Consider the following 26,299-nt stretch of genomic DNA (forward strand, 5'->3'; position numbering starts at 1 on the left):
CCCTTTCTTGTTGCAATAACTCAGTTAGCCTGAATTAACTGTGTAAGCTTAAATATTCAAATATTCAGCTACTCTTCAGGGCTAGCTAAGAGTTCCTTCCTTCATGCATGCTTTGAATGAAAAAGAGAGCACAATTAAATGTACATTGTACTCTCCCCAAGATCTGTTCTATTCTCAATTTATGCAAGTAGATCACAGGCAAGTGCCACGTGGATTCTTGCTTGGGAATGTAAAGCATGCAATAGAAAAAGAAGCTTACTAGTCCTGTACGGCTTGGCTTGCTGCTTACTGAAGAGGCCACAGAACTGAGGGAGCTCAGGGAAGATGCACTCGGACTACGTTTCAGGGCTGTGGGAGTCGCAATCACTTTTCGCACGGTTGTCTTCGCTTTTGCTGGTGTAGTCGATGGGAATCCAATCTTTGTAACTTTGTGGACTGGAGCAAACAAACCGTATTTTGGCTGACACTGGAAATACCTTTGAAAAACAAAGCAGACAGATGAGAGTACTAAATTAACTTCTGTCTTTTCATATACATGATCTGGCTTCACAAAGAATTCTAGATAAATAGTCTAACAGTATTAAAGGCCAGGGTAACAGCTGGTGACAGCCTCATCTATATTAGGTTGAGACCTTTTTTTTAAACAATGGATTTGGAAAGGGAGCTTCTTTAGGCTGCAGTAGCACTATTACAGCAGACTTCAGAAATTCAACAGAAAAAAAACTCTTGAGCTAGAACTGTTTCCTACATACTCCATTCAGATTCAAACATGCACATCCTTTCTCTTTCAGATGTTCCTCTGAGCTGCCAACAACAAAGGTGATAAGGAGTTAAAAATAAAATCAGATTATTTAATCAAGCAGTTATATATTTGATTGCATATATGCATATTTGATTATACAGAATATGTATCTTTGGTTATATAGAATCATAATTTTAAAATGGTAAGTTGTGAACACCCATGTTAAAGTAGCACAATCCTTGTAGAAACACTTTTTAAAGAGTTAAAGAACTGTTCTTTACACCACATGAGAAAGATAATTTGTGATGTGAATATTTTCTAAATACGACTTGTTGAAGGAAGAATCTATATGGTTCCTAGTCTTTATAATGTGGCTATACAAGCTTTCAGTTCCTGCAATGCAGGAGAATTTTCCTTAAATTCAGCTTTTAGACACCTAGAGATATTTTCTTAACTGAGAATTCATGTCAAACTGGGAAACCAAGCAGAGGTTCAAAAAGCTGAAAACTGTGTTTTCCATTATCAGTCTATGAATAAAACTCACATGGGAGTTAGGAGAGAGTAACCAATCCAGTGAACGTGGGGTTGATGCAGACTTTCAGAGATGTGTAGGTGTCATAAAATTCAAATCAGTGTGTAAGGATCCCCCTCCCACCAGCAGTCAGGTTTACAGTCTAACTGCTTCTCTTGATATAAAGTTTAATTTAAGATGTTAAAAAGACAGAGCAAAACAGAGATACGCAAGATCTTTAAGGTGTCTATCTGATGACAAACTAACCTTGTTCCAGCAACAGCTCCATCATTCTTTCCAAGAGGTTCATCCAGTTCTACTCCACACCACTCTCCTTTAGCAAAGTCGGTTTCTCCCAAGAAACGCACAACTCCAGCTTTTGTTCCACCAACCTTGAAGCAATAAGACACACAGCTGTATTTACTGCATTTCCAAATGAAATACAAAATCCAGTGGGAAAGCATTCAGTATGATCACATTCACAAAGCACATTAATGATGCGACCAGTTCTTATTTCAAGCTGCATGTTCTTTTGCCTATGGGTTGTTTTAATACCTTGAACAAATCTTCACAACTAAATTGTTTGCAGAAGATGAAAAAAAAAAAAAAAAAAAAAAAAAAGACAAAACCTTTCTCTAGCATTTAATTCTGTCCAGTTTGGTATTTGGGAAAAGTTTGTCAAGATTGAGGCCACAACTCTATTAGATGACTTGATAAGGCTTTATGATTAACAAGATATTCAGCAAGACACGGAATAACCAGCAAACTGAATGCAATAGGATCTGTATTACATTTTCACACAAACTTCAGTCAGCAACAAATGCTTTCTAAGGGATTCTTATTTTTTATTCTAATTCTGTGAGGAAAAGTAAAAGAAATTCAATGAGAAAAAAGTCGTATTTTCTAAAAGGAATAATTCAGAAACTACACAGCACAATGCTTTTGCACTTGGGAGAATTTACATAATGCAAAGCACTGCAAAACTGTAGATGCAAACAACTATTTGAATTCTCAGGGAGGGGTAGAATCATTTTCTTGATTTTTTTTTTTTTTAATAGCCCTAAATGGAAGATTAGAAATGATTTGCTTTCAAACTTAAAATCCTACATCTTTACAGCCATCTTGATCCTGTTCCACTTACTTGCCATGTTTTATAACTCCCAGAGGAGGAAGGAATTAAATTAGGTGAAGAAGCAAAAGGTGTTCAGTGGGACTGACGTTTGCCAAGAAGGGCCACGAGCCAGAGCTGCAGGATTCTTGCAGGTCAGAATGACAATATGCTGTGCCCTATTGGTGTGAAAATCTGTTCAGCCTGTATCCAGCACCAAGAAAACAAGCAAATGTTGATGAAAACTACCTCTTCAGGAGAGTCACTGGATTCAGTGTGGATGTGTTCAGGACTGTTGTTTTTTTCACTTGTATTTTCCAGCACTCATTACAAGATGAGGAATTTATTTCACAGCCTTAGCAGAAAGTTAGCAGTAACCTGCTAACACAAAGACCGTAATTTTCCTTTTTATGTGCTGAAAAGTATGTTAGGACTTTATGTAATTTTTCCATTAGACATTGTATTCCTTGTGGGGAGCTTCCCAGGGTAACCAGAGAACAACAGGCTTCTTGTGCCATCAATTAGGGTGCATGATCGCAGTACACTAGATAATTCATTTTAATACATTTGAGAAGTGTTCGCACAAGAGGTTAAGTGTGAGGAGCCTGGAAATGGAGTACATTAGCTTGCATGAAAGCACTAAGTGTCCTCAAAGTACTAAGTTAGATGACACACATTTGTGCTCTAGCTCCTAGTTCATCAACTGCGCAGAGCTGACAGCTCTATTAGAGATCCAGGGCTTCAGCTGAGGGTAAGAAAATCCTAATCCACACACTTAAAGCCTCAGAAAACCAAGGAAGAATAATTAACCCCTTTGATCTTACTGAAATGGGAAAAGCAGATATTTTTCATCCCTGTTTAAGGTGGCAGCCCCCTTTTCTTCTGTCATTAGAGATCTTGAAACAAGACTTAACCTGCAGATTACATTTACGTCTTGCCATAGCAAATCGTTCTCCATGGAATAAAAATACACAAAGTTTACAGTTATCACGAGTCAGCCTAATATAGTAACTAGTAGAAGTAGAATGTTTGGTATTTGGTGTTCTTGGCAGAGAACAGACAAACATCCCCTCTCAAAAAAAAAAAAAAAAAAAAAAAAAGGCGAGAGTACTGCCTTGGAAAGGAAACTGACCAAACTGACCAAAACAGTCCCCTGGAATCCAGATCTCCTCTAAGCCTCCAGGGCACAGGGATGAAGAGGGAAGACCTAATATTGTTTTTTTCAAAGTATTTTGTGGGAAAAGCTATCCCTGAAGTCCACACGTTATTCACCCTCATACATAACCTACTTTTTCTAGAGGATAAATACCATAAACATAAGTATAAATAACATTTAACTGAACAGTGCGAGGGAAAAACATGCATGTGTGTGCTGTCAGGGGTACCTAGGTCTGCAAGTTGTCCTTGTCATTCCCTTTCTAGCAAGTTTTCTTTTTTTTGTTGTTGTTTTGTTTTGTTTGCTTTTAATAACAAGTTAAATTTGGGATAATCTTTAGGTGAAAAGAAAGACTTTAGCTCCATGTGTACTGTTTCACTGGTCGGTTTTGTACTGTTTTCTGCCTGAATAAACAGAGTTAAAGCAAAGGAGGCCAGAAAGAACCCATTAAAGAAATGAGGCAGGAAATCTAAAACAATAGCCCAGATAAGGAGCATCCCCTCGCAGACAATAGTCAGGCTTGCAGTTGCACAGAGGGATTCCTCAGCAACTTTTGCAGAAGTGGCCAGGAAGCTTATTGTGGTTTTGTGGCAGGTCAACTACTAAAAAAATAAAATAGATAAATAAAAGACTTTCCTGAGAAAGGTGCCTGGGGAAAGCATGACAGAGCTATCTGAAGCCACTAGTGAAAAGGGATAGTTAGGAGCAAAGGCTCCCAGAGACAGGGAAAATTGGTTGTAGGCTGTTCCCACCAACTCAAACTGGAAATAAACCTCTCAGCCCATAGAGCCAGCTCCAGGAAAACACGGGTTAACCTTGGGTGCAGAACACGCATTCCTTCTTGGTTCATACCTTGGCCCTGCTCACCTTCCACTCTTAGGTAAAAAAATGTATGGCACTGATTTGGAAGATACGGCATCAACTCCCCGCAGGAGGCGATCGGAAGAGGAGCCTTGGCAAGGGCTGGTCCTGGCTGGAGCTGCTGCAGAGGGCACGGGGGGTGCACACGGGACCCCAGCCCAGGGCCCGGTAGGAGGGAGCACGAGGACGAATTCATGTCCCGGGAACATATGGGGATGCGCAACATGAGATCCCAGGAGAAGAGCCATGTGACTGGTCTTGTAACCATGGTACCAGGCTTATTTTAAAACAAGACGCAAGGAAGAATGCCAAAGATTTTATTTTTTATTTTTTATTTTTTTCCCCAGACCTAATCGAGCTTCTTTGAATCGCCAGCTACTACAGTTCTGGCTTCTGCAAACACTGACATGTTTATCCTTACCGATAGTAGGAACCGGAGTACACCATGGCAGTAAAGTGCTAATGGCATTGATGAAGCTATCTGCAGTTTTGCTCAGCTGTAAGCAAACGCTTTCCAAGTCTTTGGTTTTAGAGACAGGGTCAGCACAAGTTTCTAAAAGCTATATGGAGAAATGGAGCATCAGTACCAAGAAGGCAGTTTTCCGTGACCTTGGTTCATTTTAAGTCAGGTCACAAAATAATGGAGCAGAGAAAAGAACTGCCAGACCTCTTTTTAAAATGTTATCACACTCAGTATAGGCAAGCTGTAAAACACAAAGCACTAATATACCTGAGTATCTAGGTTAGGCTAGCAATCATGGCAAGGTGAGGAAATTTGTTTGGAATTCACTACTGTTATGTCAAACACATGGAAAAAGTGAGTAAGTCCCATTTATCAAATACTAACTAAGCTCACCTTAATTTGCTGCCATGCAAAGTGAAGTAATAAAACAGGTTTGTAAACCTGAAGCGGTTAAAAACTTCAAAAACTTCCTGATGAAAGCACTTTGGGATGAGCATGTCAGACTTCGTGAGAGCATGTGTAGAGCTGCATTTCTAGACAAGCAGAAGGAGGAAACATAAACCAGAATAACCCAGAAAAAAAAAAGAAAAAGAGATGGTCTAAACTTTGAGACCACCTTTACTGAAAAGCACAAATCTCTTTGAAGAGAGGATACCCACTTCTGAAACTTTGTCCCCAAAACAGTATCATTTACTCATGCTGGATGAGCAGAGTGGAAAAGCTCTGCCTCCCTCGTGCCTGAGGACTGATTTATGGTGAAAAGGCCTCACTTGGATATTTCCGTGTCTGTGACAGAGGCTGGGCATTTCCAGAAGCACTCAAACCCCTTACACTCAACACCTGACAAAACAAAAAGCACCCAGGCTCACAAACACATTTGAAAAACCTGGGATCTACTACTCAGAATTGTCTTTCAGCTGTTCCTCAAACTTTAGAGGAAGCATTTCCAGCTGGCAGAAGCAATTGTATTTAATTGAATCTTTCACCCACACAAGGCCAGAGGGAACCACCAGGTCATCTCCTCTGATTCTCCCAAAACAGGTCTTTTAATTTCATCTGCTTACATCTGTAATGAACCCTGTAACAGCGCTGAACCAAGCTGTACGTGTTGATGTTTTTAGATGAGAGCTGATAACCATAAGAAAGCATACTTCCACTGGCAGCTTGTTTTCATAGTTAATCTCTCCATTATTAAAAACATATTTAGATTTGAAATAAAACAATTTGACTGTGGCTTCTAGCCACTGACTCGCGTTAGGCTTTCATCTGTAAGACTGCAGAGCTCTCCTGCAACCAGCATTCACCACGCAAGAGCACGCACTGTAAGCAAGCCACCTCAACTTTTGCTTTCATAGATAAAACAGATTGAGTTCTCCAGATCTTTTATTGCAAGCTACGTTCTCCAGCTTGAGTCATTTTGCAGCTGTGTTCTGAATCCTCTCCAATGTTCCCAACATGCTTTTCAAAACACGAAGGCTGTAGCTTTACACAATGTCCTAGCAGTGACCAGAAGCACGGTCAGCCCTGCTCAGAGGACCACATATTCTCATCAGTCCTTTTGCCACAGCATCGAACCATGAACTCCTTTTCAGTACCTTTGGTTCCTGGATCTTCCAGAGCTGCTGTCCCCTCCAGGAAGGAGCTCCCCGTGGCTGTGACACAGCTTATCTTCTCCTTCTTATGCTTGCACACACTGCCATCAAATGCAAAATGCAACCAACAGCTTGGGCTGTGGGGATGAAACAAGTCCCTCTGGACTGCTCCACGCATTGTTATTTACCTCTCTGACCATCCAGAGGTTTATCAGGATGGATTTACAATTACTTCCAGAGCGAGAATCAAAGCGCTGAATAGCACTGACACAACATCAGCTCTGTCAGTTTTGCCTCCCCTTCCCCTTTTTTGTCTGATATTGGACAGTTTAGCTTCTACTTTTCCAGCTCATCATATTTCTTTTCAAAATATCTGAGTAACATCAGGCACTTGATCAAGGCACAACTAGAAGAGTGCTGGAGTACCTACCAGACTTTAAACCTACTTCTGTGACTCAGATCTTTCAAACCAGCAATTCTGTGAATAGCAGGATTAATGATGCTGCTTTTCCTGTGGCACTGGATATCATGCTCGAGTGACTGCTATCTAAAAATGTAAGAGTGACTGCAGCTGCTTCCATTTGATGAGAACAGCATTTAGACAAGACCTTGCTCGTGCAGATTCTCTGACATGCAAAAATCTGTGGAGGTACAGCAAAGCTCCAAAAAACCTGATTATCTGTTTTCATCAAACTTGTAAGGAGTTATATTTGAAACCTCTACTTTTCTATCAGATTTGGTTGTAGCTAGGTAAAGTTCAAAACCAAGGCCAAAGCAGACAACCGAGCTAATGTGCAATAAGACACTCACATGGATAGGGAGTTATCACACAACCCTCCACTGCCAGAAGAAACCAATTTAATAATTAAACACGATCTGCTCTCAAGGCTCAATTCCTGCAGTCCAGTTATTCACAAAGGAAGTAATATAAAAATCTAACAAGCAATTGCATACTACAAAAGTCACCTGTTAATTTGCCACCATGAAAAAAGCAAAGGCCAAGACTCCAGTAAGTAAATAAATAAACTGTTCCTTCGCCCATCCTGTGCAGAAATGGCCAAGGACAACGTGTTCCTGGATGTCACTCCTTGGGGAAGGGAGACAGAGCCCACACGCACAAGAAGTTCAGCCTTACACGAACAAACCCTTACCACGACTGCGGGAAGTCGCCTGTTATGGCTGTTTGGTCACAATAACTCACTTGCAACGTAGTTAAATAAGGAGCTGCGAAAACCAAAGGACTCATGATTAGACACGACTTGGCACCTTGCTGCACCGATGATATAAATTTAACATCTTATTCACCCATAAGCAGACAGGTAACGACACGTCCTGAACATTGCTTAAAGCTAGCACAAAAGGATAGCTGCAGTTTGTTCAGAGAAAAATCACCAAGACAATGAATTACAGCCAGGCTTCACCCTCTGTCCTTCAGCTATATTCTCATATTCCATGCTGCAGCAGCCATTTCACAAACTAATCTGCATTATAGATGCATACTTTACAATAGCTAAAACACTGTCTCAGTGTACATCCATAAATATGAGGATCCCTTAACTTAACATGACAAAGCCATCTAAACACCTTAGAGTCAACTCAGCTCCAGGATAAGGCAAAAGCCTGGCTGAGCAGCTAGGCATGCCGTGCATTTGCAATTACAAGTGAGGTTCAGGAGGGGACAGCCACAACGACTGCATGCCCGTAACTTCCAAATCTTTCTTCCTTTTCTATCGTTGTATGCATTATGGCAAGATGTTTTTGCACTGCTCTAACTGTAGCAATGCAAATGGATATTTGCTTTTCTAACAGCTAAATATGGGCTATTTTAGATTTTTAAATAGGCTAAACTCAGAAAATAATTTTCTATTCAGAATGTTACACAAGCTAGAAAATGGAAAAGTTAAAAATACCATATTAGCAACACAGGATTGTTTTTTAAAGGGAGAAACTTCTCTCGACATGTGAAATCTTTTCCCCTTTAAGAGTGCTGGAGTTTAATCAGTTGGCAGCCTTACGCGATGTTTACTTGAAGATAAGTTACATGGGTGGAAACAAATCCGACAATAATCTCCTATCGGCCTCTGCAACACTAAAGAACTTCATAAGAAATAACTAAACGAGAAATAACTTACAGTGAACGCCATAAAACAGACACAATAAAAAGAAATTAGATGTTATTCATGCGTAGAGAATAACTTTGCAAAAAGGCCCCCTCAGCAGATGCCTATCAATCCATTTTGTAGCCTTTTGTGAGGGAACATATGGACAGAGGCCCAAGTTACAGCTTTCCAGCTCAGCTCCAGAAGCATCAGATTTGGCAGACCATGGTGACCAGTTAAATGAATGAAAGCACTTCAATCCTCTGAGAAGGCTAAGGCCTTTTAGGTTGATAAGATGTTTATATAATTATTTATTTACAAATACAGCATCTGGTCCATCCAGCAAAAAGCCTAAGATGCTCTCAAAGCTGCTTTAACCTTTAGGAGGTGCAACAACTGTCCCACAAAGCGGGTTTCCCTGTTTTATTTCAACAGGTTGGGTTTTGGTTTTCTTTGTTTGTTTGTTTAAACCAACTTTGCATGGGGCTCTTCTATCATAAGTGTTTGCAATGCCAGGGCAAACAGCTTCTCTGGCTGCGACTGGAGCAGGAAACAGAAACCAGCTGAGCCTGACAGCAATTTGTTTATGAAATCAGTTCACAGCTAGGCCTTTTCTTTCCCTACCTGCTTTACTACCTGGTGACAACACCTCCACCGGCACAAAAAGGGAGCAGACAAGAGAGGTCAGGACCACTCTCTCTGCATAGGAATTCCTATTTATACTAGCTTGAAAACACTAAAACTGCAGCCTCATTTTCAGTAGGCAAATCAGCTCTAGCTGTGCTAAACTTTGGACTGCGCTGTCATTAACCCCGGAGAGGCTGGACCGATGCAATGAAGGAAGTGTGGATTTCCCCAAAGACATTTCGTACGTTACAGCAACCCCCAAATATGAGATCAGGCTGCCCAGAGTTAATGTCCTCTTTCTAACAACTAAATCACATCCAGATCCGAGAACATACTTTAGATGTTAAGAGTGGAAATTATGGTTAAGACAGAGCTATTTAATTATGCTTTGCGTTAATAGCTTTTCCTTTGATTCAGCTATTTTTCCCATAAGTTATACATCAATACAACAAATGAAAAGTTGAATAACAATGAGTTACGTGTCAGAAACCACAGTTCTTTAAATATGTACCTTATCTCCCTGTTTTTTTCAGCGTTTCTACATATGAACATGAAGTATTTCATCATACTTGTTAGTGAAAGGAAAAGTACTGCTCAGCTTTGAGTCAGCCAGGCAATTAAGTGCAGGCTTGGTGAGTTTGGCTCAGATACACTGGGATCTGAAGAAGATTTCCAAGCCAGCAGAGAGCTTGTGCACTCTGCTGACCTGATCATCTCTGAGAAGGAGTAAATTATAGAAATCTAAGGGATGTCTCCTGCTGCCGAGGAACATCCTTGTTGGGGTTTATTGCTTCAGCTTGTGCATTCACTCAACATAGTTTGATTTGCTTTTGTTTTGCTTTGACTCCTCCAGAATCTCAGGGAAGAGAAATTAGAAAACACAGCAACTTGACTCAGCTGACATATATACCTTTCAGCACTGCCTGTTTTCATGTTAAGGAAACTTTTTTGTTTGTTTGTTTAAGCATGCCAGGCCTCTTGGAAAAACGTGTTCTGTCCCCTGGAAAAGCAAGCCTGCACATCAATGTAAAGCTTTGCCTCCTGAATCTTTTCATCTCCACAAGTATTGCATCGTTTTGCACAACCTAACACAGAACACTCCAAGCTGGCAGGCATTCGAGAATACGTAGGTGATCACCCCACAACTCCACTTGTTTTCTACCAGGGAATTTCTTTTCCCTGACAACCATCTGATTGAGCATCCCAAACAGTTTGTGTGTCACCACTACTCTTCCTAATGGTATTTGAATTAAGGGAACATCCTTTACGACTCCTTTCTTTCTACCTAATTAAAGCAGAAATAGATACTGACATTGAAAACTTCCTTTACTACTAAATATCTTGATATTTTTAAAATTTTGCCATGGAAGTTTGGGAGCAACTCTAAATATGGGACCATGTAGGATTAGGGAATTCTAACTAAGTACACCAAAGACTGGTGAAACAAATGGAGACATCAAAGGAATGAGGAAATAAACTTAAGACATTTTTTCTATCCCCACAAAACAACAAACACCATGCACTAGAGCCTTAATCAGCTCTTCAGGATCTCTTTGCACACACAGCCTTTAACCAAGCTTCCTCATCCCAACACAGCTGGCTATGAACACTCAATGCAGTAACTTGTTGTGACACAAAGCAAAAGCAATCGTGAAGAGTTTACAGCTTCTCTTCTTCCAGGGGAACAGGACTAACATTTCAGTAGGAACTGAAAAATGTTCCAACAAAGCTTAGCTGCTGGGAAGTGCTAATTTGTCAAGCCTGAAATGCTTTGAACACAGCATTTCAGGTTCAGCAAGCCTAGGTCAACTTTTTTGTAATGCAGAAAAAGCCGAGGAGAGATGTGAATTGGTAAACGCATTTCTCTGGCACTTAAACATCTGCCAGAATGGCCTCTTGTTTCCTGATAACCCAGATGAGGCAGGAAAAAAAAAAACACGCTATCATTTAGCTGTTATTGTTGAAGGTACCATTGAGACCCAGTCAGTTCCTAACTAAAAATTTGAACAGATCAATTTAAGATAACTCCTATTAAATACATTTAAAAATCAAAGTTAGAGGAAAAAAATTACCAGATTGAAATACTCCAGGGCTACACTCCCCACCCTAGATCACACACAAAGATCAACAAAGTTGAGCCACATCTGAAGTCCATTCTAGAATGTAATCTTAGCTAATGAGCTGTGCCTTACCCGTATATGAATTTGCCCTTGAGGACATACTTTTCCAGTTAAGTATTTTAATAAGACTCCCAAATGAGCTTTTGTCTATCATGAATTCATTGTTCTGCTGAACTGCAATCCTGCACTGCTGGAGGCTCACTGTTTTCAAGCTGCAATTCTCAGCAGTTGTTTTCCCCACGTATCTAATCAGCACGGCATATTGCTAAGGACCTTCACTGAGTATTCAATAGCAGTCAGTGCAAGCAGTGAGGAAGGGAGGCAGCATTTAGTTGGTACCAACAGGGCGGTCAGACTGCAGCGTCTCAAGGCTCAGAGGGGAAATCCTGTGCTAAGGTGGGAAGTACGAATGCCATAAAGCCTCTCACCTTGCATAACATTACTGGAAAGCTCCTGCTGCCAGTATAAATGAAAAACAAATGACGTGCCACAGAGCAGTCCAGTTGCAATTGTAGCAGTGATGGAGACAGATCACCTAGGCAAGCCACAGTAAGTGACAGGCAGGTCTTTCACAGTAACTGGTGCTCTGAGGCCAGTTTCCAGCAATCCCTCACTAACAGTCCAGCTCTACAGTCCATGGTGCTGGCCAGGAAGGAGTTCAGTGGCAAGGAAAAAAAACCCTAGTGGATGAATGAATTATTCAGCCAACTTTTCTATTATTCCCAGTGATCTGGAGACCAAAGACATTTATATTTGAATTATTACTAGGAATTAGCAGAGCCTAGGATCTACTAAAAAAGATTAGCCTGGGATCAAAAATTTCATTTTTCTTAATACCAAAATTTGGATATTTACAAAAAAAAAAACAAAAAACACAACAGGAAGGGTTAAAAACCATCAGACAAGAAACCTGTCCATTTAACATTCATATTCCTGCGCACACTGTCTGACACTGGCATGTAAATTACACACATGCATCACTGTTATGCTGTGCTAGGAACCTCAAACTACCATTTGATGATTCAACAGGAAGACTTAAGGCAAACAGGAAGCAGAGAGGACGAAATACTAAGTTTAATCTGTTCTACTTAAACAGAATTTGGGACCTTACTAGCATCAAACCATGGCTGTTATGGTAAATCTTCATTCCCGCTGCCTCTACAAGAAAACCCATACCAGCCCATATAATATCGATCCAAACATGAAAGGTACACAATACAATTATTAAAAAAAAAAAAAAAAAAGTTTAACAAAACTTAGCTCCCTTTTAAAAGGATGACAGCGATCCATCAGCAGAAGCATTTATGGTTCTGAATTTATGAAGGGCAGCCAAGTAACATGGCACATCACCAACAGAACACGTAAATCCTGGGTGATCAGTGGCATTATGTGACTACTTCTGTCGCTGCCTATCACTACTCAAGGGAACAATGAATTACTGAACTGTTAGCTTTCTAAAGATACAGCCCTGAATAGGGAAAGAGAGATGCATGGAAATCTAACGAGCTCAGATTTTATGTAGTGGGACTGCAGTTCTAGAAAGACAAACTGAGTATAGGTTAATAAAAACATTTGGTCTTGAGCAAACACTGGCAAAACATAACAAAATAGACGTTGCCAAATTAACCATTTTGTCTTGGCACTGCAAAAACCTCCCTATAACATGCAAAACTGCATGGGAAGAGCTTACCTACAGAAGACACCCAATGAAAAGAAAGCTAGAACATGAATTTACATTACCTGATCAAGGAAACAGTAGAGAAGTTCTGAGTGTTAAGAGAAGTTACAATTCATCAAGCAAAAAACAGACACGGAAAGTGCACGGAAATCTTACCAGAACTCGGTCTCCAATTTTGAGCTCCCTTTCTCCTTTCTTTAGTGATCCAGCTTCAGAAAGATTTGATATAGATTCACTTGCAGTTTTTGAAAGATTGCTAATCTGAGAAGGAGTTGAATGTTCCTTAGCAGCAAGTGTTGTTTTCTGTGGAATTCCTGATGGGGGAAGCGCAGCAGGGGACGAAGACACCACGCTAGCAGTTGATGTGGAAGTTGGTGATGTAGCTCTAGATGCATGAGCTGCCTGAGTACCATTGGCTTCATCTTCTGTCAGCACTTTTCTTGTCAATTTTGATGGTCTTGTAAATATTCCCCTCAAGGGTTCACACTGGAAATAGCGAACTCCAGCCACAGAGCCATCGTTCTTACCAATTGGTTCGTCTAGAACAATCCCTGCCCACTGTCCTGGAGCAAACTGTGTTTCACCAAGAAACTGAATAAAGCCAGGTTTATTTCCATTGACCCAAACACGTTCCCCAACTCTGAAATCATCCACAAACTCGTCATGTGCGTCTGCAGTGGTTGTACTTGCGGACTTTTCACTGGAAGCTGCTTTTTCTGCTGGAGCTGGAATCAAGCACAAAGAGAAAGCAACAGGAATCAAATGCACTTATATTCCAGGAAGCATCATTACATAGTTTGAAAGTAATGAGCACTTGGAAAAACATTATTTCTAAGAGGAAGAGCACAATTCCATGTTTTCTTAATTATGAAAATACTGTAATCTCCAGAACACAGTAACTCAAAACCTAAGGACAGAGACACAACACATTTAATATAATCTCCACAAGATTTTTATCAAAACCATTTAAAAACATTTTGTTTTGAACCAAGATGGCATTCAATCAGTATATTATTTTTTTTTTGCATATTTTACACATCATTTTTGTTACATCAGAAATACGAGCAAAAGTGTTTTAGTGTAAATAGTAAAAGTAGTGTATGCTCATAGCTTTTAGAAGACTTTTTTGTAAGAGATGAATAAAAGTTAAGATATTTAAATATTCTTTACCGGTTGCAACAGATGCAGGTGCTTTCAGTAACGTAGCCCCATGCTTGATGGTCTTTGAAGGAGCCTTAAGTCCACTTGGTTTTAACATACTCATCTTTCTGTGATATCAGAGTTAGTCCTTTTCGTCTACAGCAACTACCTTTTTCCAAACATGGATACAATATACTATTCTCTGTCTTCCAACTCTGGAGTAAACCTGTACAGAAAAATATTAGGCATGAAACAAAATAAGTATTGGAGCTCCTGCAGAATAAAGTACCCTACATACACACACAGAGCCTGTATATGAAATGCATGCTAAATGCACTTCACAGTAACAACCAGCAGCATTTCCCAGGATAGCAATTCCAAGCCTTCAATTTATTCAAAAGTTATTTCCTATTAAAAGACACCAATCTGAACCTAAAGCATCAAAATAACTCTCTTCAGTGAATGCTGCTGTATTCATGTCGAGCTTTAAACTTGAAGGCTATTTTAAGAAAAACAAAGCCCTTAACTGCATTACTAACAACATTACGCACAGATATAACCACTCTGCACGCCCTACTGTTTTCAGTCACATTTTTCAAGTGTTGCAATATCCCAACAAAAATAACTTGAGACTGGAGAATTAGCTGCAAGAAAAATCAAGAGAACAGGGAAATTCAGGATAAAAAGAATGAAGTTTTAAAGAGATTGGAACTGAAAAGCTAAGGCTGATCAACAGAGTTAAATGATGGCAACTAAGAAGTAAACATCTACCTCAGCAATGTGGGAATCGCGTGTCCGAGATCACAAGACACTTCGCTCAGTCCCCAGAAGTGCCCCAGCTCTGAGCTGGAAAGAGGAGGGGGGCCCTGCTCCTCCCTGTGCTTCTCAGACCAGCACGCCAACTATAAGACTTTCAGGAACTGTGCCTTGAGGTTTTAGCCACAGAAGGCATCTTCCTTCTGATTACAAAAGCTTTAGAAAGGCTTTTTTTTTTTTTTTATCTGTAACGTGAATTAAAACCAAACTGTAAGCTGACTGGTCTCCCCCCACCATCAAAAGCATAAACTTGTCTGCACAAACACAGCCAGGATATTTGCTGAGCCTTGTATTTAGGGCACTGACAGAACAGGTATGCTCCCCTGAAAAACAACACACATGTAAACAAAAACCTGGACAAAAAAAAAAAAAAAAAAAGCAAGCAGATATGTAGCAACAGACTGCTTGCTCAACTGTTTGCTCAGGACACGACAAACAGAAGCCAGGTCTCCGTCCTGCGATTCACGTGGCATTTTGGCAGCTGTCAGTACACATGCACAGGCAAAAAGCTGCCCAGCTGCAGGCTCCCCAAACCCTCACCAGCAGTGCCCAGGTGCACATAACTGGCACATTTCAAGGCAAGAGAAACCCTAGTGAGGGCAGAGAATATCGTAGTACAGGAATAAAAGCTAGAGAAAAGCCTTTTACCTAGCAGGAGAAGTTTTACCCTTCCTGTATTATTAACAGCCAGCACATTAGTGTTCCTAAAAATCAATTCACCTTGGAAAAAAAAAAAGAAAGTATCTGTCATGTTGCTTTGTGAACATAAATAGCAAAGCGAAACGTTTCTTTGGCTATTTCAAGATTGGCTATGCCAAATTCAAGTCATTTTCTAAGTCTGCAAAAATGTTATACTTTAAAAAGTTTTAATTACTGCCTTGACTGCATGTTTGTCTACAATTTAAGTTATACTCCATGAAAACTCCAAGCAGCACTGTGCAGACTGATGAACATTTTTCTAGCATTGCCAGAAGTATGTCAGTCACCCATCTGCAGAGTTATGACTACCAAAGTGAAAAATTTCTCCATTGTTTTTGCCTGTCGTATGCCAGTTCACTATTAATTTCTAAGCGGAAGCTTTCATGTTCATGAACATGAAAGCAGAGTTAGCTCTAAAATCAAAGCAGAGGGACAGACATGAAATGTCATAAAGCTATGCAAGAACCAAGGGGCACAGGAGCATGTTAGATGTCACTCAACACAGAAGAAACACTTGTTTTTTCCCTCTTACTACATACCTATCTTCCCTGCTAAATCTGCGTGCATCAGATTTCTTCATATTTTCATCCTTTTCTCTCCCACATACACACTGCCTTGTCTTCCTCATCCCTATTCCCTTCCTTCCAATGCCAGGATCTCCACGCCTGCTTCTATTATTTTTTTCTCAACCCATCTAAATCCACAAAACAGGAAAACTCTACACAATAAGGATGGACTTGGTACAAATACAGGAATGCAGGAGTTATCAAGGTCAGTTCTTTTTAGTTCAAAGTCCTCTTTGACAGTGTCAAACACAACATTTATGGGAATTCAACCACCTCATTTGGACCAGAAGCAAGTTTCCCTAAGGAAGACCTCCTTCTAAAACCAGGACACTAAAAATGTGCTTACAGTATTCTGCCTCTGTTTTCCACATATTACCATTTCTGTTTGTTTTCCTTTTATTTCCCCAGACCCCATTCCAGTACCACTCAGTTAGTAAACACCTGTATCATGCAAGGATAGGAATATTGAAAGAATAAAACACACTAAAACACGCTGCAAAATTACATCTTGCCTGTTTCAAATAATTATTTATTAATAGAAATTTAACAAGCCTTTGGCCAACAGAAAGCTAGAACCTTCTAATATTGCATTTCCTGGCTCAAGGTGCTCATTCATATTTTAATCCTGCTCTCCACAGTCAGAGGTTATGTATTTGCTGTGTCATTTGCCTTTTTCAATGCACAAGCCTTCAACTAGGCCAGAAGTAACACAATCCCTTGTGCCCTGGTTTCAGAGTTCCTGAAATTGTAGCTTAATGCAACAAACTGCTAAAATATAGGCAAAACATTTTGGCAATTTAGTGCCTTATTGCAACAGGGAAAATGCAACTTTGAGTCTTAGAAATAGGCGGGATATTTCCTAATAGAATTCACAAAACACTGAAAGCCCAAGTTTCTAACGAGTGATTTAGGCACTTCCTAACAGGCTTCAGATGTCAATTACCTCATTTTAGTCCTCATGAGAGAGGGCAGCTAGCTGCTTGTCTCAATTTGTTCGCGTCCCTTCTCTGAATCTTTCTCAGCTCTCCTGAAAAGAATTTTTATAACAAATAGGCAGTAACATCAACTGCAATTTTCTCAAAAGATCAGATCAGGAACCTAAGGAAATGCCCATAAAGTCTGATAATACACACTACTTAAGTGTTCAGAAACTTGCACATTTTACGAACGCTGTTGTTGGGAGCAAAGAGAAGATTTTAAACACAAGCTTTGCACTTGTGCTGCTACTGGGAAATACATGATTTCATATGGTGTGACATTCTCGAATGAAATGTATTTTTTTTTTTTTGCATTGACTACTACAAACTCTCAAATGCAGACATGAATCCTTGCTTTGACCCTTTTAGCCAGTTGATAATATCCTTATTTTTCTTGGTTCTCTTTCACAGACCTTGAACTAATCCACAAGAAACAAGTTGAAAACCATTGATTCAAGAAAATAAGACCTACCACTCTGATAAGTAAATATGAATTATTGAATTATTTTGGCAAACTGAGATTAAAAAAAAATAATAAAAAAAATACTGAATTAAAACAAGCATTCAGCCAGACAGCTCCTGAAGCAGCAGACACTGCTGAAACACAAATGTCACTCAGTTGAGTGAGATGATTGTGATGTACACTAAATACTACCTATGCTCCGGTTTCATGAGTGAAAAGATATCTAAAGGCTCAAGTGCTGAAGTGACAGTAAGTAACAGAGGGGAGAAAAACATTACCCAGGGAATAAATATACTAACTTAAGGCACTTCAGACTGAACTCCCAAAAGTTCAGACATCCAGAACTGGTAGTAGCTATAGCAAATTTAAACCAGAATATAAAAGGAGAGCAAGGCGAAGCACGTTTTCATTCATACATCATACAAACTGCTAATGAAGTATGCATGTGAAATGCAATTAAACCTTTGATTTACAGTCAAGCTTTACCAATCATCTCAGAAAACATTTCAGCCTTAGCAAAAGTAGATCTGGTACCAAAAGCTCTTAGCATTACCTAAAAGCAGAATACTTTCCAGCTATCAAAGAGGAATCACAATAATAAAACAGCTGCCCACCATGGTTTTGTTCTAGAGTGTATTTTAACAACTAGCACTACAAAAAAAAAAAGAGAAAACGTTTGAGTCTCAGCTTATTCCACTTAAGAACCCTACAGTCACAAGACCGTAGCAGCACCAATTGTTCTTTAAGGTTAGCTGACATCTGACAAGCCTGCTGCCATCACCTCTCTCCTTACCTAGTGCCACACAGTGCCAACATTAAAAATACGATAAAACACTTAAATGATAAAACATTTGAAACTGTGACTTGACAGCGTAAGGAAGAATCACTTGCTAACATCACTACTCGTGACTTCAGTGGCGCAGACACAGTGTTTCCATGGAGAGAAGCAACTTGTCTGTCCATTTGGGGTGGAAACAAAGAGGACTTTCCAGAACAGAGCAGGATAATGTTTGAGCTGACTCGAAACAGACTGCGTAATCCTGGTCTTCTGCATGCAGACACATGCAGTCTGACTCTGTGCAGCGTACTTTGAGGCTGGAACGCTACTCTCATGTGGTTTGTTTGTACAATAAAGTGAAAATATTATTTTAAACAATGATCATCTGGTATGAGTTGTGCATGAGTTCTTCAAAACATTTCAAATTGGAAAGATAATACTAACTCAGCTGATACCATTAAGAGACTAATACTGTGGCTTTTCAAAGCTAACACCTTTCTAAGTTCAGAAAGGAGACCACTTCAACTTGTTAACTCTGTTAAGAATACTTTTTTATTTTTTTGCAAAATACATATAACAAATATGTTTAAAATATTCAAAAATGGTTGCATAGAGTACATAACACTGCTGAAGAGCTCCAAGGGCTATGCAGAGAAGATCTTAAAAAATTCTTACTATACTATGAAGAAAATATAGCATATAGGAAATAAATCAGACAACACTTTCTGTAGAAAAGTGAAACAGAAAATATATTTCAAAGACCGCCACAATCTAGAAATGTCGCTTTCCTAAGACAAATAAAAGAATATGAAAGATAAAAACAAAGCACTATTTTTGAAAAAGCAGCCTGAACAAGATTTCTTAACCATCTCTTTCACAGTCTTAATGTTCATGTCACTATTGCCAAGCTTTCAAAAGCTCATGAATCATTCCTCGAAAATCCTAACAATGGTTTAGGGAGAAAATAACTTGGAATTTTGGAACCTGGGAAGTTTTCTTTTCTGGTCCGTGAATTACCTTAAGGACTCCAAGACCTCATGGTTACACATACATCTCCCAACATTATGGTATTCTTAAAACAGAGTGCCAAAGACAAATAATTTAAAGTACATAAGCATCTTCTGTATGATTCAGACCTAATCTTTATCACAGCTCTACAAGTTGTATTTGTGGTTTCCTAGGCTGCTATTACATTTCTGTAAAAGCTGAGTATATGTAATTCCAAAAGCACTTAAAATAATGCTTTAAGTTTCAGTTTAGAGGCTTTTGAAAATAATACACTATTTAAAAATACAACTATATCCTGGCTTTGAACAAAGTAAATGCCTTCATGTTGCACTATTTGCTTCATTCTACCTCTTTAAGAATACTTCCCTCTGTGCAAGAATGTGCCAGCTCCCAGAGGCCAACTTCTGAAAGGTTCAAGCAGGAATGAGATGAATTCGTCTGTGGCAAGCCCACCAGCTAGCCTGGGACATATCCACCAACATCCTTCCTCAAGCAGTGCTGCATGACGTGGATAGAGCAGAGAGATATATTGCAGAAAGCAGCTTGGCTCACACGCCCTCCCTAAACAGAATTTACGATTGCCACCATCTTGTTTTGTTTCCAAGAAGGAATATAAATTCTCCCACTACCATATATTAGCGACCAATTTTTTTATTTTTATTTTTTATTGAAATGTCAGCACACCCAGAGCAGGCAAGCTGAGCCCTATCCCACAACAATAACCTTCCTGCTCAAAACACCTTCTCTGCCAGGTTCTGGGTCCAATGGAGATATTTCGTATTGGGCAACTAAAATCACTCAATCATCATCATGCAGTTCATCAAGTGCTGAATTACACTCACAATGAAGTAATCCCACAGTGCAAAATATCCATTATAAATGTTCCACCAAGTTTCAAAGCCAGTTGTGAAACAATGACAAGTAGTTAAACCAACAAATGGATTTTGAAGCCTTCATGCATTAACTTTTCAGAACTTCCCTCTTGTAATGATGCAGCACACTTTGTATTCCTAGCCATTTATGGCTTAAATAAAACCATTTGTAGCTATGAATTACATTAAGGTCTCTTTGAATTTAGCCACTGAAGCCAATTATTGAAACAGCAAGTGAATTTATCTCTGAACCCACTGCTCATGACTTACTGCAAATTTGACATGCATTGTTCAGCTCCAAAGCATTTATTGAGCGAGTAGCACGTTCAGACTGAAACAAGCCAGAAAGAGCATTACTTCAGTTTAATTTTGTCTCATAGAAATTATGGATTTTGTTGTCAATTAAGCAAGTAACACGATGACCTGAAAATATTCTTCAGATACAGCATTATAATAAAAAACACCAAAGTAATATGCATCATTTAATTCAATGTTTATCACGCTACATGCTATCAGATCGTATTTATTTGGCTTACTGGATGCTTACTGCCAGCATCAAAATATATGGGCTGGTACATGCCTATCGAATCAGTACTTTGCACCCCACTTTTAAGGGTAGAAAAAATTTTGCATTTAAAACTGAATTAATAGTCTAGCTCAAAACACAACTTACTTTGGCCACCATAAAAAATACAACAAGTTGGGAAGTTTGCCCACTGGTATAACGCAGCTCTTTTATCAGTATCGTTGACTAGATGAACACAACTTGAAACAAAGAGTTGCTGACAAATTACTCAACCAGAATCATATCTATGTGATCACCAGCAGAGATCCTGAAAAATGTTCCAACTCTATTTTAGAGAGCACGGGTTTACATAAACATTACTTAGTGTGCAGCAACCAGTATGTTCAGTGAGACACAGACAAGCAGAGGATATCCAAAACAATCCCAACACCGTAATGCAAACACTATGCCTTGTCATCACTCATCCCACTATCAGGCAACCACCACACCACAGTGTAAGGACATCCCCAGAAATAGCTCCTGGTTTTCTCTAACTTCAAAGAGTGAATCTCCACTTCTTCAGTAACTCAGAAGAAATTCCTGTTTTCTTGTACCCTTAGAGGGACAGGGAAAGAACAAGTTTTGCTGTTTGGGAATCAATACAAATGCCCCACCACACCGTCCCCATTAAGAATATGGTTAATCTAGACCTCAACCAGCATTTTTTAGGTTGTTTCTTAACTGAGACAGGTAGGAGGTGCTGCATTTAGAGATCACGAAGACGATTTGAACTATTTTCTGCATGAGTTCACAGATCTGTGGTATATTCTGCAGCAAAGACTTTTAGATTAACTTTCAACATCAAATCTTTTACAGCAGCCAGCACAAATCGCTATTTCTCCTCTGACTTTGAACCTGGTAGCTAATTTTGTCTAAATAAAATAAAAGGCAGGGGACTTATAAGAACATTTTCATTCTTAGAGGTTTCACAGAAGTAGGCCAACAGGTGCAAGGGGCACTTGAGTTCAAATAGTTTCGAGTTTCTCCCAAAGACTGAATCAGACTGAATTTCTGAAGCAAAATGGAAAAGCCCAAGTATTGCCTTCAGTAACTTGGCAGCAGCAGGTTATCAGTATGCATGCAGATAACGTCCAACTTGAATGCAACAGTTAGGAAGGCAACCATCACGACACTAGAAAGTAGAGGGGTTTCGTGATATTGCTAAATAAGAGACACGGCCATTCTCTGGAAAGTGCAGGGTCTTCACTGCATCCTGGATAAACATATGCTGCATATGCTTAGGAAAGGACAAAGCAAATTTCTACAGCTAAGAAACTGTAGTAAGAACAAGGAGATGATTCAAATGAAAGATAGTAAGAGGCTTAGGAGCTCGAACCACCAGTCAGACATTATGGTAACGCTGTGAGAAGCGGTTCATTCAAGCTTCTATGCTGCTTATGTATTTTAATTCCGCATCAAGGACATGATAAGTCACCTCACCTTATCATTCCATAGACAGCTATGCTTATTCAGATTCTTCAATGCCTTGAGATCCTCAGTAAAAATATACCATTGGAGCACAAAGACAGACTACTGAATATGAAGCACAGATATGAGAGGATGTCTGTAACAGTAAAAAATTATTTTTGGCTAGCAATATGGTGAATAATTCTTTCTCAGTCTTTCTTGATCTATGTTGCTATTTCTAAACACAGTCTGTTCAATTTTTTAGAGAGATACCCATCTTTCATTAACAAAGAAATAGCTAATAACTATTAAAAACCTTTTTTTTTTAAAAATCACAGAAAATGTGATGCAAAATCTAACACTTCCTCATTGCCTCTGTACACACGCATTATAAAAATGTCACTGCTATAGTCTATTAAAAGATCAGAAAGCACATGATCCTTCTAAGCACACATCATTCTCTACAGAATGAGTCAAGGATTGAAAAGCAGAGAAAGCTTTCATCCAAGAAAGTAAATTATTACTACCTCTTCTGAGAGGTCTACTATCAACGCTTACTACCTTTTCTACGTTTTTCCAAGGAAGTTTCTAACTGCCTTTGCCAAAACCCTCCATTTTGATAACAAGAAAAATAATTTGTTCAACTGTCAGCACCAGTTTCTCCCAATGATAACACACTTCAAACTGCCTGAGTAAGTGCATTCAGTCCCCAGTAACAATTCATTCTCTGGATATTAGAGCATAAAGCTTAATGTATTCGGGATCTAACATTTACACGAAAGTTTGAAAAGGAAAATATTATCTCCTGTCAGCCTCAAAACCAAACACACATGAACTAAGACAAAGGGCTTCTAAATCACACAATTGCATCTAAAGCGGCTGAAACAAAGTGCTGCTTTTTATAGTAAGAATTTAATTTTGATAGACTTGGGTGAAAGTGTAACTGCTTCACACGCCTTGAAAACATCAAGTCAGCAATCCCTTTTTAGCTCTCCATGTTCTTAGCCTTTTAAATTAGCACCATGACTGTTATACGGCTGGCATATAATAAAGTAGAAGTACAAATACAGAACTTAGATAAATATTCCTCTGATTCAACGGATGCTGCTGCCAAGCAGAGAAGGAGACTGAGTCAGATAAGCCAATTCCATCAAATACTGAGTTTCTCCCTTCACCTTGCAATTTCCTCTTATAATAAGGGAGGTTATAAAGATCAGGAAAAGTGATCAGCTTTTAATGGTGTTTCTCCTAGAAACAGTAGAGTGAAGATGTTTCTCAAATTAGAGGAAGGTGTGGTAGGTAGCATTCACTGAAGAGTTTTCTGTCAAAGTTTGTACAAGCAGTTGAGCAGGACACCTGCTAGGCAGGTGCTAAGGTAGAGACTTGTACCATCTGTTCTGAGATGCATCTTCTAAATCCTTTCCAGTATTTCTGAGGCCAGGAGCTGGATATCACATTGTGGGTGTTTCTAAGGGTCAGTTGTACCATTCTAAGTGACGCGAGTGTAACATTGTGCGTATACAGGACAGACACATGGACAAGATCGTGGATGTTCAAAATCATCAGGGACACGGTGCTGCTCATAGAGCTGGCTTCAGTTCTGCTGGTCAAGAAGAACGAAATGGGTGCTCCAGCAGAAATTGGCATCTAGCTCTGGGCAGCTGAGATTACAGCTAATGCAGTATATAATTGCCTTTCATTAAATAACAAAACACCATCCATCTGAGGCATTTCTAAACATGCCAGTCCAATACGGATTCCAGTGCGTTACTTTTTATACATGCCAGCAGAGCCAGTAGTCCCAAAGGAATGCCAAAAGATTAAACAAGAGCTGCATTCATTCATGGTCACCATGTTGAAACACTAGAAAACTTGCATTTAACATACAGAGTTAACATTTGACCCGACTGTTTTAGAGAGAGAAAGAAAAGCAGTTTTGAAAAATTGTGCTGGCAAGACAGATCACTATTTCTTTTGAAGGAAGATCTATTTTGGAATATTCTCAGTCACTCTCCCCAAAAAAACTTCAACGGGGCTAAAGGGATAAAGAGAGGAATACTAAGGGAATTATCCAATCTAGCCAAGCTAAGTAAATAAAGGCTGTCCTGGGTATTCACATTCAGAAGATGATAAACAGATACAGCCTATAGATCAGACAGGAAATCTACAGGAGCTCAAAAAAAGTCACAGTGACCAGCTCACGTGGAGCACTGCTCCTTCCTACTGTATTGTCATGTGAAGAAAGAGATTATTTCTTATAATACACCTTTGTGATGATTCAAGACAGATGTTTTTCTCCCCCACACTAGAAAGCCAAAAACTTCTCTTGAAAAAGAAACCACACATTTTTTTATTTTTTTTTGCCAAATGAAACATTCTTCTTGATCCCTACAGATACAGACAGATGATGTCACATTTCCAAGCAGAAGCTTCAGCCAACGCAACCCTGTCCTTCCCCTTCCAAGGCTCAAAGCTTTAGTGCACTTTGGTACACACGGGAAATTTTCTGGCGCATATTAAGACTAGGAGGAAAGAGAGCCCTGGAATACCATAAATTTCAAACTGAGAACTAATAAACCTCTGCCTGTTTTCTAGTCATTTTGTGTGTATTCAGTATGAAGAATGTCAGTCCCTGAATGGTCACACATTCCTTACGCTATGATACTTTGTTGTTAAGGGAGAAACAAAAAAGAGTTATTTACTTTTCCTCCAGTATTTAATTTGCTATCTTGTTACACGTGGTAGCAGGTGCACATGCCTAAGAAAATCACTCTGTCACTGCTAGTTTCAGACTTACAGACATGCTTCCGCTCTTTAAAAAAAACTCTTTGCAAAGTATGAGGCATAAAAGCATTTCCTCTTTCTTTTTTTTCCCCTACATATTAATACACCCATGGTACGTTTTTAAGTTGTCCTGCTCAGTGACCTCAGAGCAGCTCGTGAACTCGCACCGCTCCCCGTGAGACACTGCCTCCATTCCGCGCACGGGGAGCTGCGTGCAGGGAGGAAAGCCGTCATTTTTCAGTCATATTTTTAATCTCGACATACCCAGTCGCTGCCTATTCTTCCCCACGCTATCTCGAAGGAGCTTTTCTCCTCCAGGAGAAAACAACAACAGGTTGTTGGGTGGTTTTTAAGCGCACGGACAAAGATGCTAAGAGGAAAGCAAAAACCCTGTCTTGATCCTGAGGCAGGAGTCTCGTTAGCGGGGGGAAACGAGGATTACCTTGAGGAGGAGGAGGGCAGTAACGGGCCCTAGGCAGCAGCCCCAGTGACACAGCGGAAAGCAGGCGGCCTGCAGCACAGCCTCATGCCGCAGCACCGGGCACGGCGGGCACCTCACCTGCACGGCTTTCCCCCAAAAAAACCGGGCCTGGGCAGCGAGCCCAGGTGGCTTTACACGGGGCCGGCTCTTCCATCGGTGCCGTGCCGGTGGGTGAGGACGGAGGAGGGGGGGTGATCAGGCAGCAGCACCGGGACGACATCGCCCAGCCTCAGCCCTCAATCGGCGCGGCTCCGTGTCCCTGCCCCCGCTTCAGGGCCGGTGCCCGGCGCCAAGTTTGTGAGGCGCAGCGCGGCGGGGACGAGCCGGGACGAAGCGGGCAAAGCCCCAGCAATGCCCCAGCCCCCGGCCCCTGTCACCCGAGGCCCCCTCAGGCCGGCCGGGACTCGCAGCCACGCGTGTGGCGGGGCCCCGAGGCGGCTGCCCGGTGCCCACGGCCGCTCCCCGACCCCTTTCAGCGCCTCCCCTCAGCGCCCGGTCCCCCCTCGCCGAGCCCGGCCCCTCCTCACCGCCTCTTTCTCCTCAGCGGGGGGCTCCCGGCGGCTCCCTTCCCTCAGGCGCCGCCACCGCCCTCCGCGCGCGGGCCCCAACGGCGCCCTCACAGCCGCCGCCTTCGGCTCCGCGCCGCCGCCGCCACCGCCTCCGCTCGGCTTCCCGGCCGCCTCCTCCTCCTCCTCCTCCTCCTCCTCCTCCTCCTCCTCCTCCTCCTGCCCCTCCGCAGCGGCGCCTCCCCGGCTGGCAGGGGCGGAGCGGGGCGGGCGGACAACG

General features: G+C 40.6%; 1 protein-coding gene across 1 annotated transcript in view; it reads right to left on the reverse strand.

The window, feature by feature from the left end:
- CLIP1 (CAP-Gly domain containing linker protein 1) overlaps positions 1–14,810 on the reverse strand; it is a 56,498-nt gene extending 41,688 nt beyond the window's left edge. The window contains exons 1-5 of the mRNA XM_084491478.1: positions 14,649–14,810; positions 14,128–14,323; positions 13,114–13,682; positions 1,521–1,645; positions 260–476 (exon numbers count right to left, since the gene is read on the reverse strand). Of these exons, the coding sequence (XP_084347604.1) occupies positions 260–476; positions 1,521–1,645; positions 13,114–13,682; positions 14,128–14,221 (1,005 nt within the window). The 5' untranslated portion in view covers positions 14,222–14,323; positions 14,649–14,810. The remainder of the gene's footprint in view (positions 1–259; positions 477–1,520; positions 1,646–13,113; positions 13,683–14,127; positions 14,324–14,648) is intronic.
- Positions 14,811–26,299: the final 11,489 nt, after the last annotated feature.

The sequence above is a fragment of the Aythya ferina genome (assembly GCF_964211825.1).
Source record: "Aythya ferina genome assembly, chromosome: 17".
Lineage (NCBI taxonomy): Eukaryota > Metazoa > Chordata > Aves > Anseriformes > Anatidae > Aythya > Aythya ferina.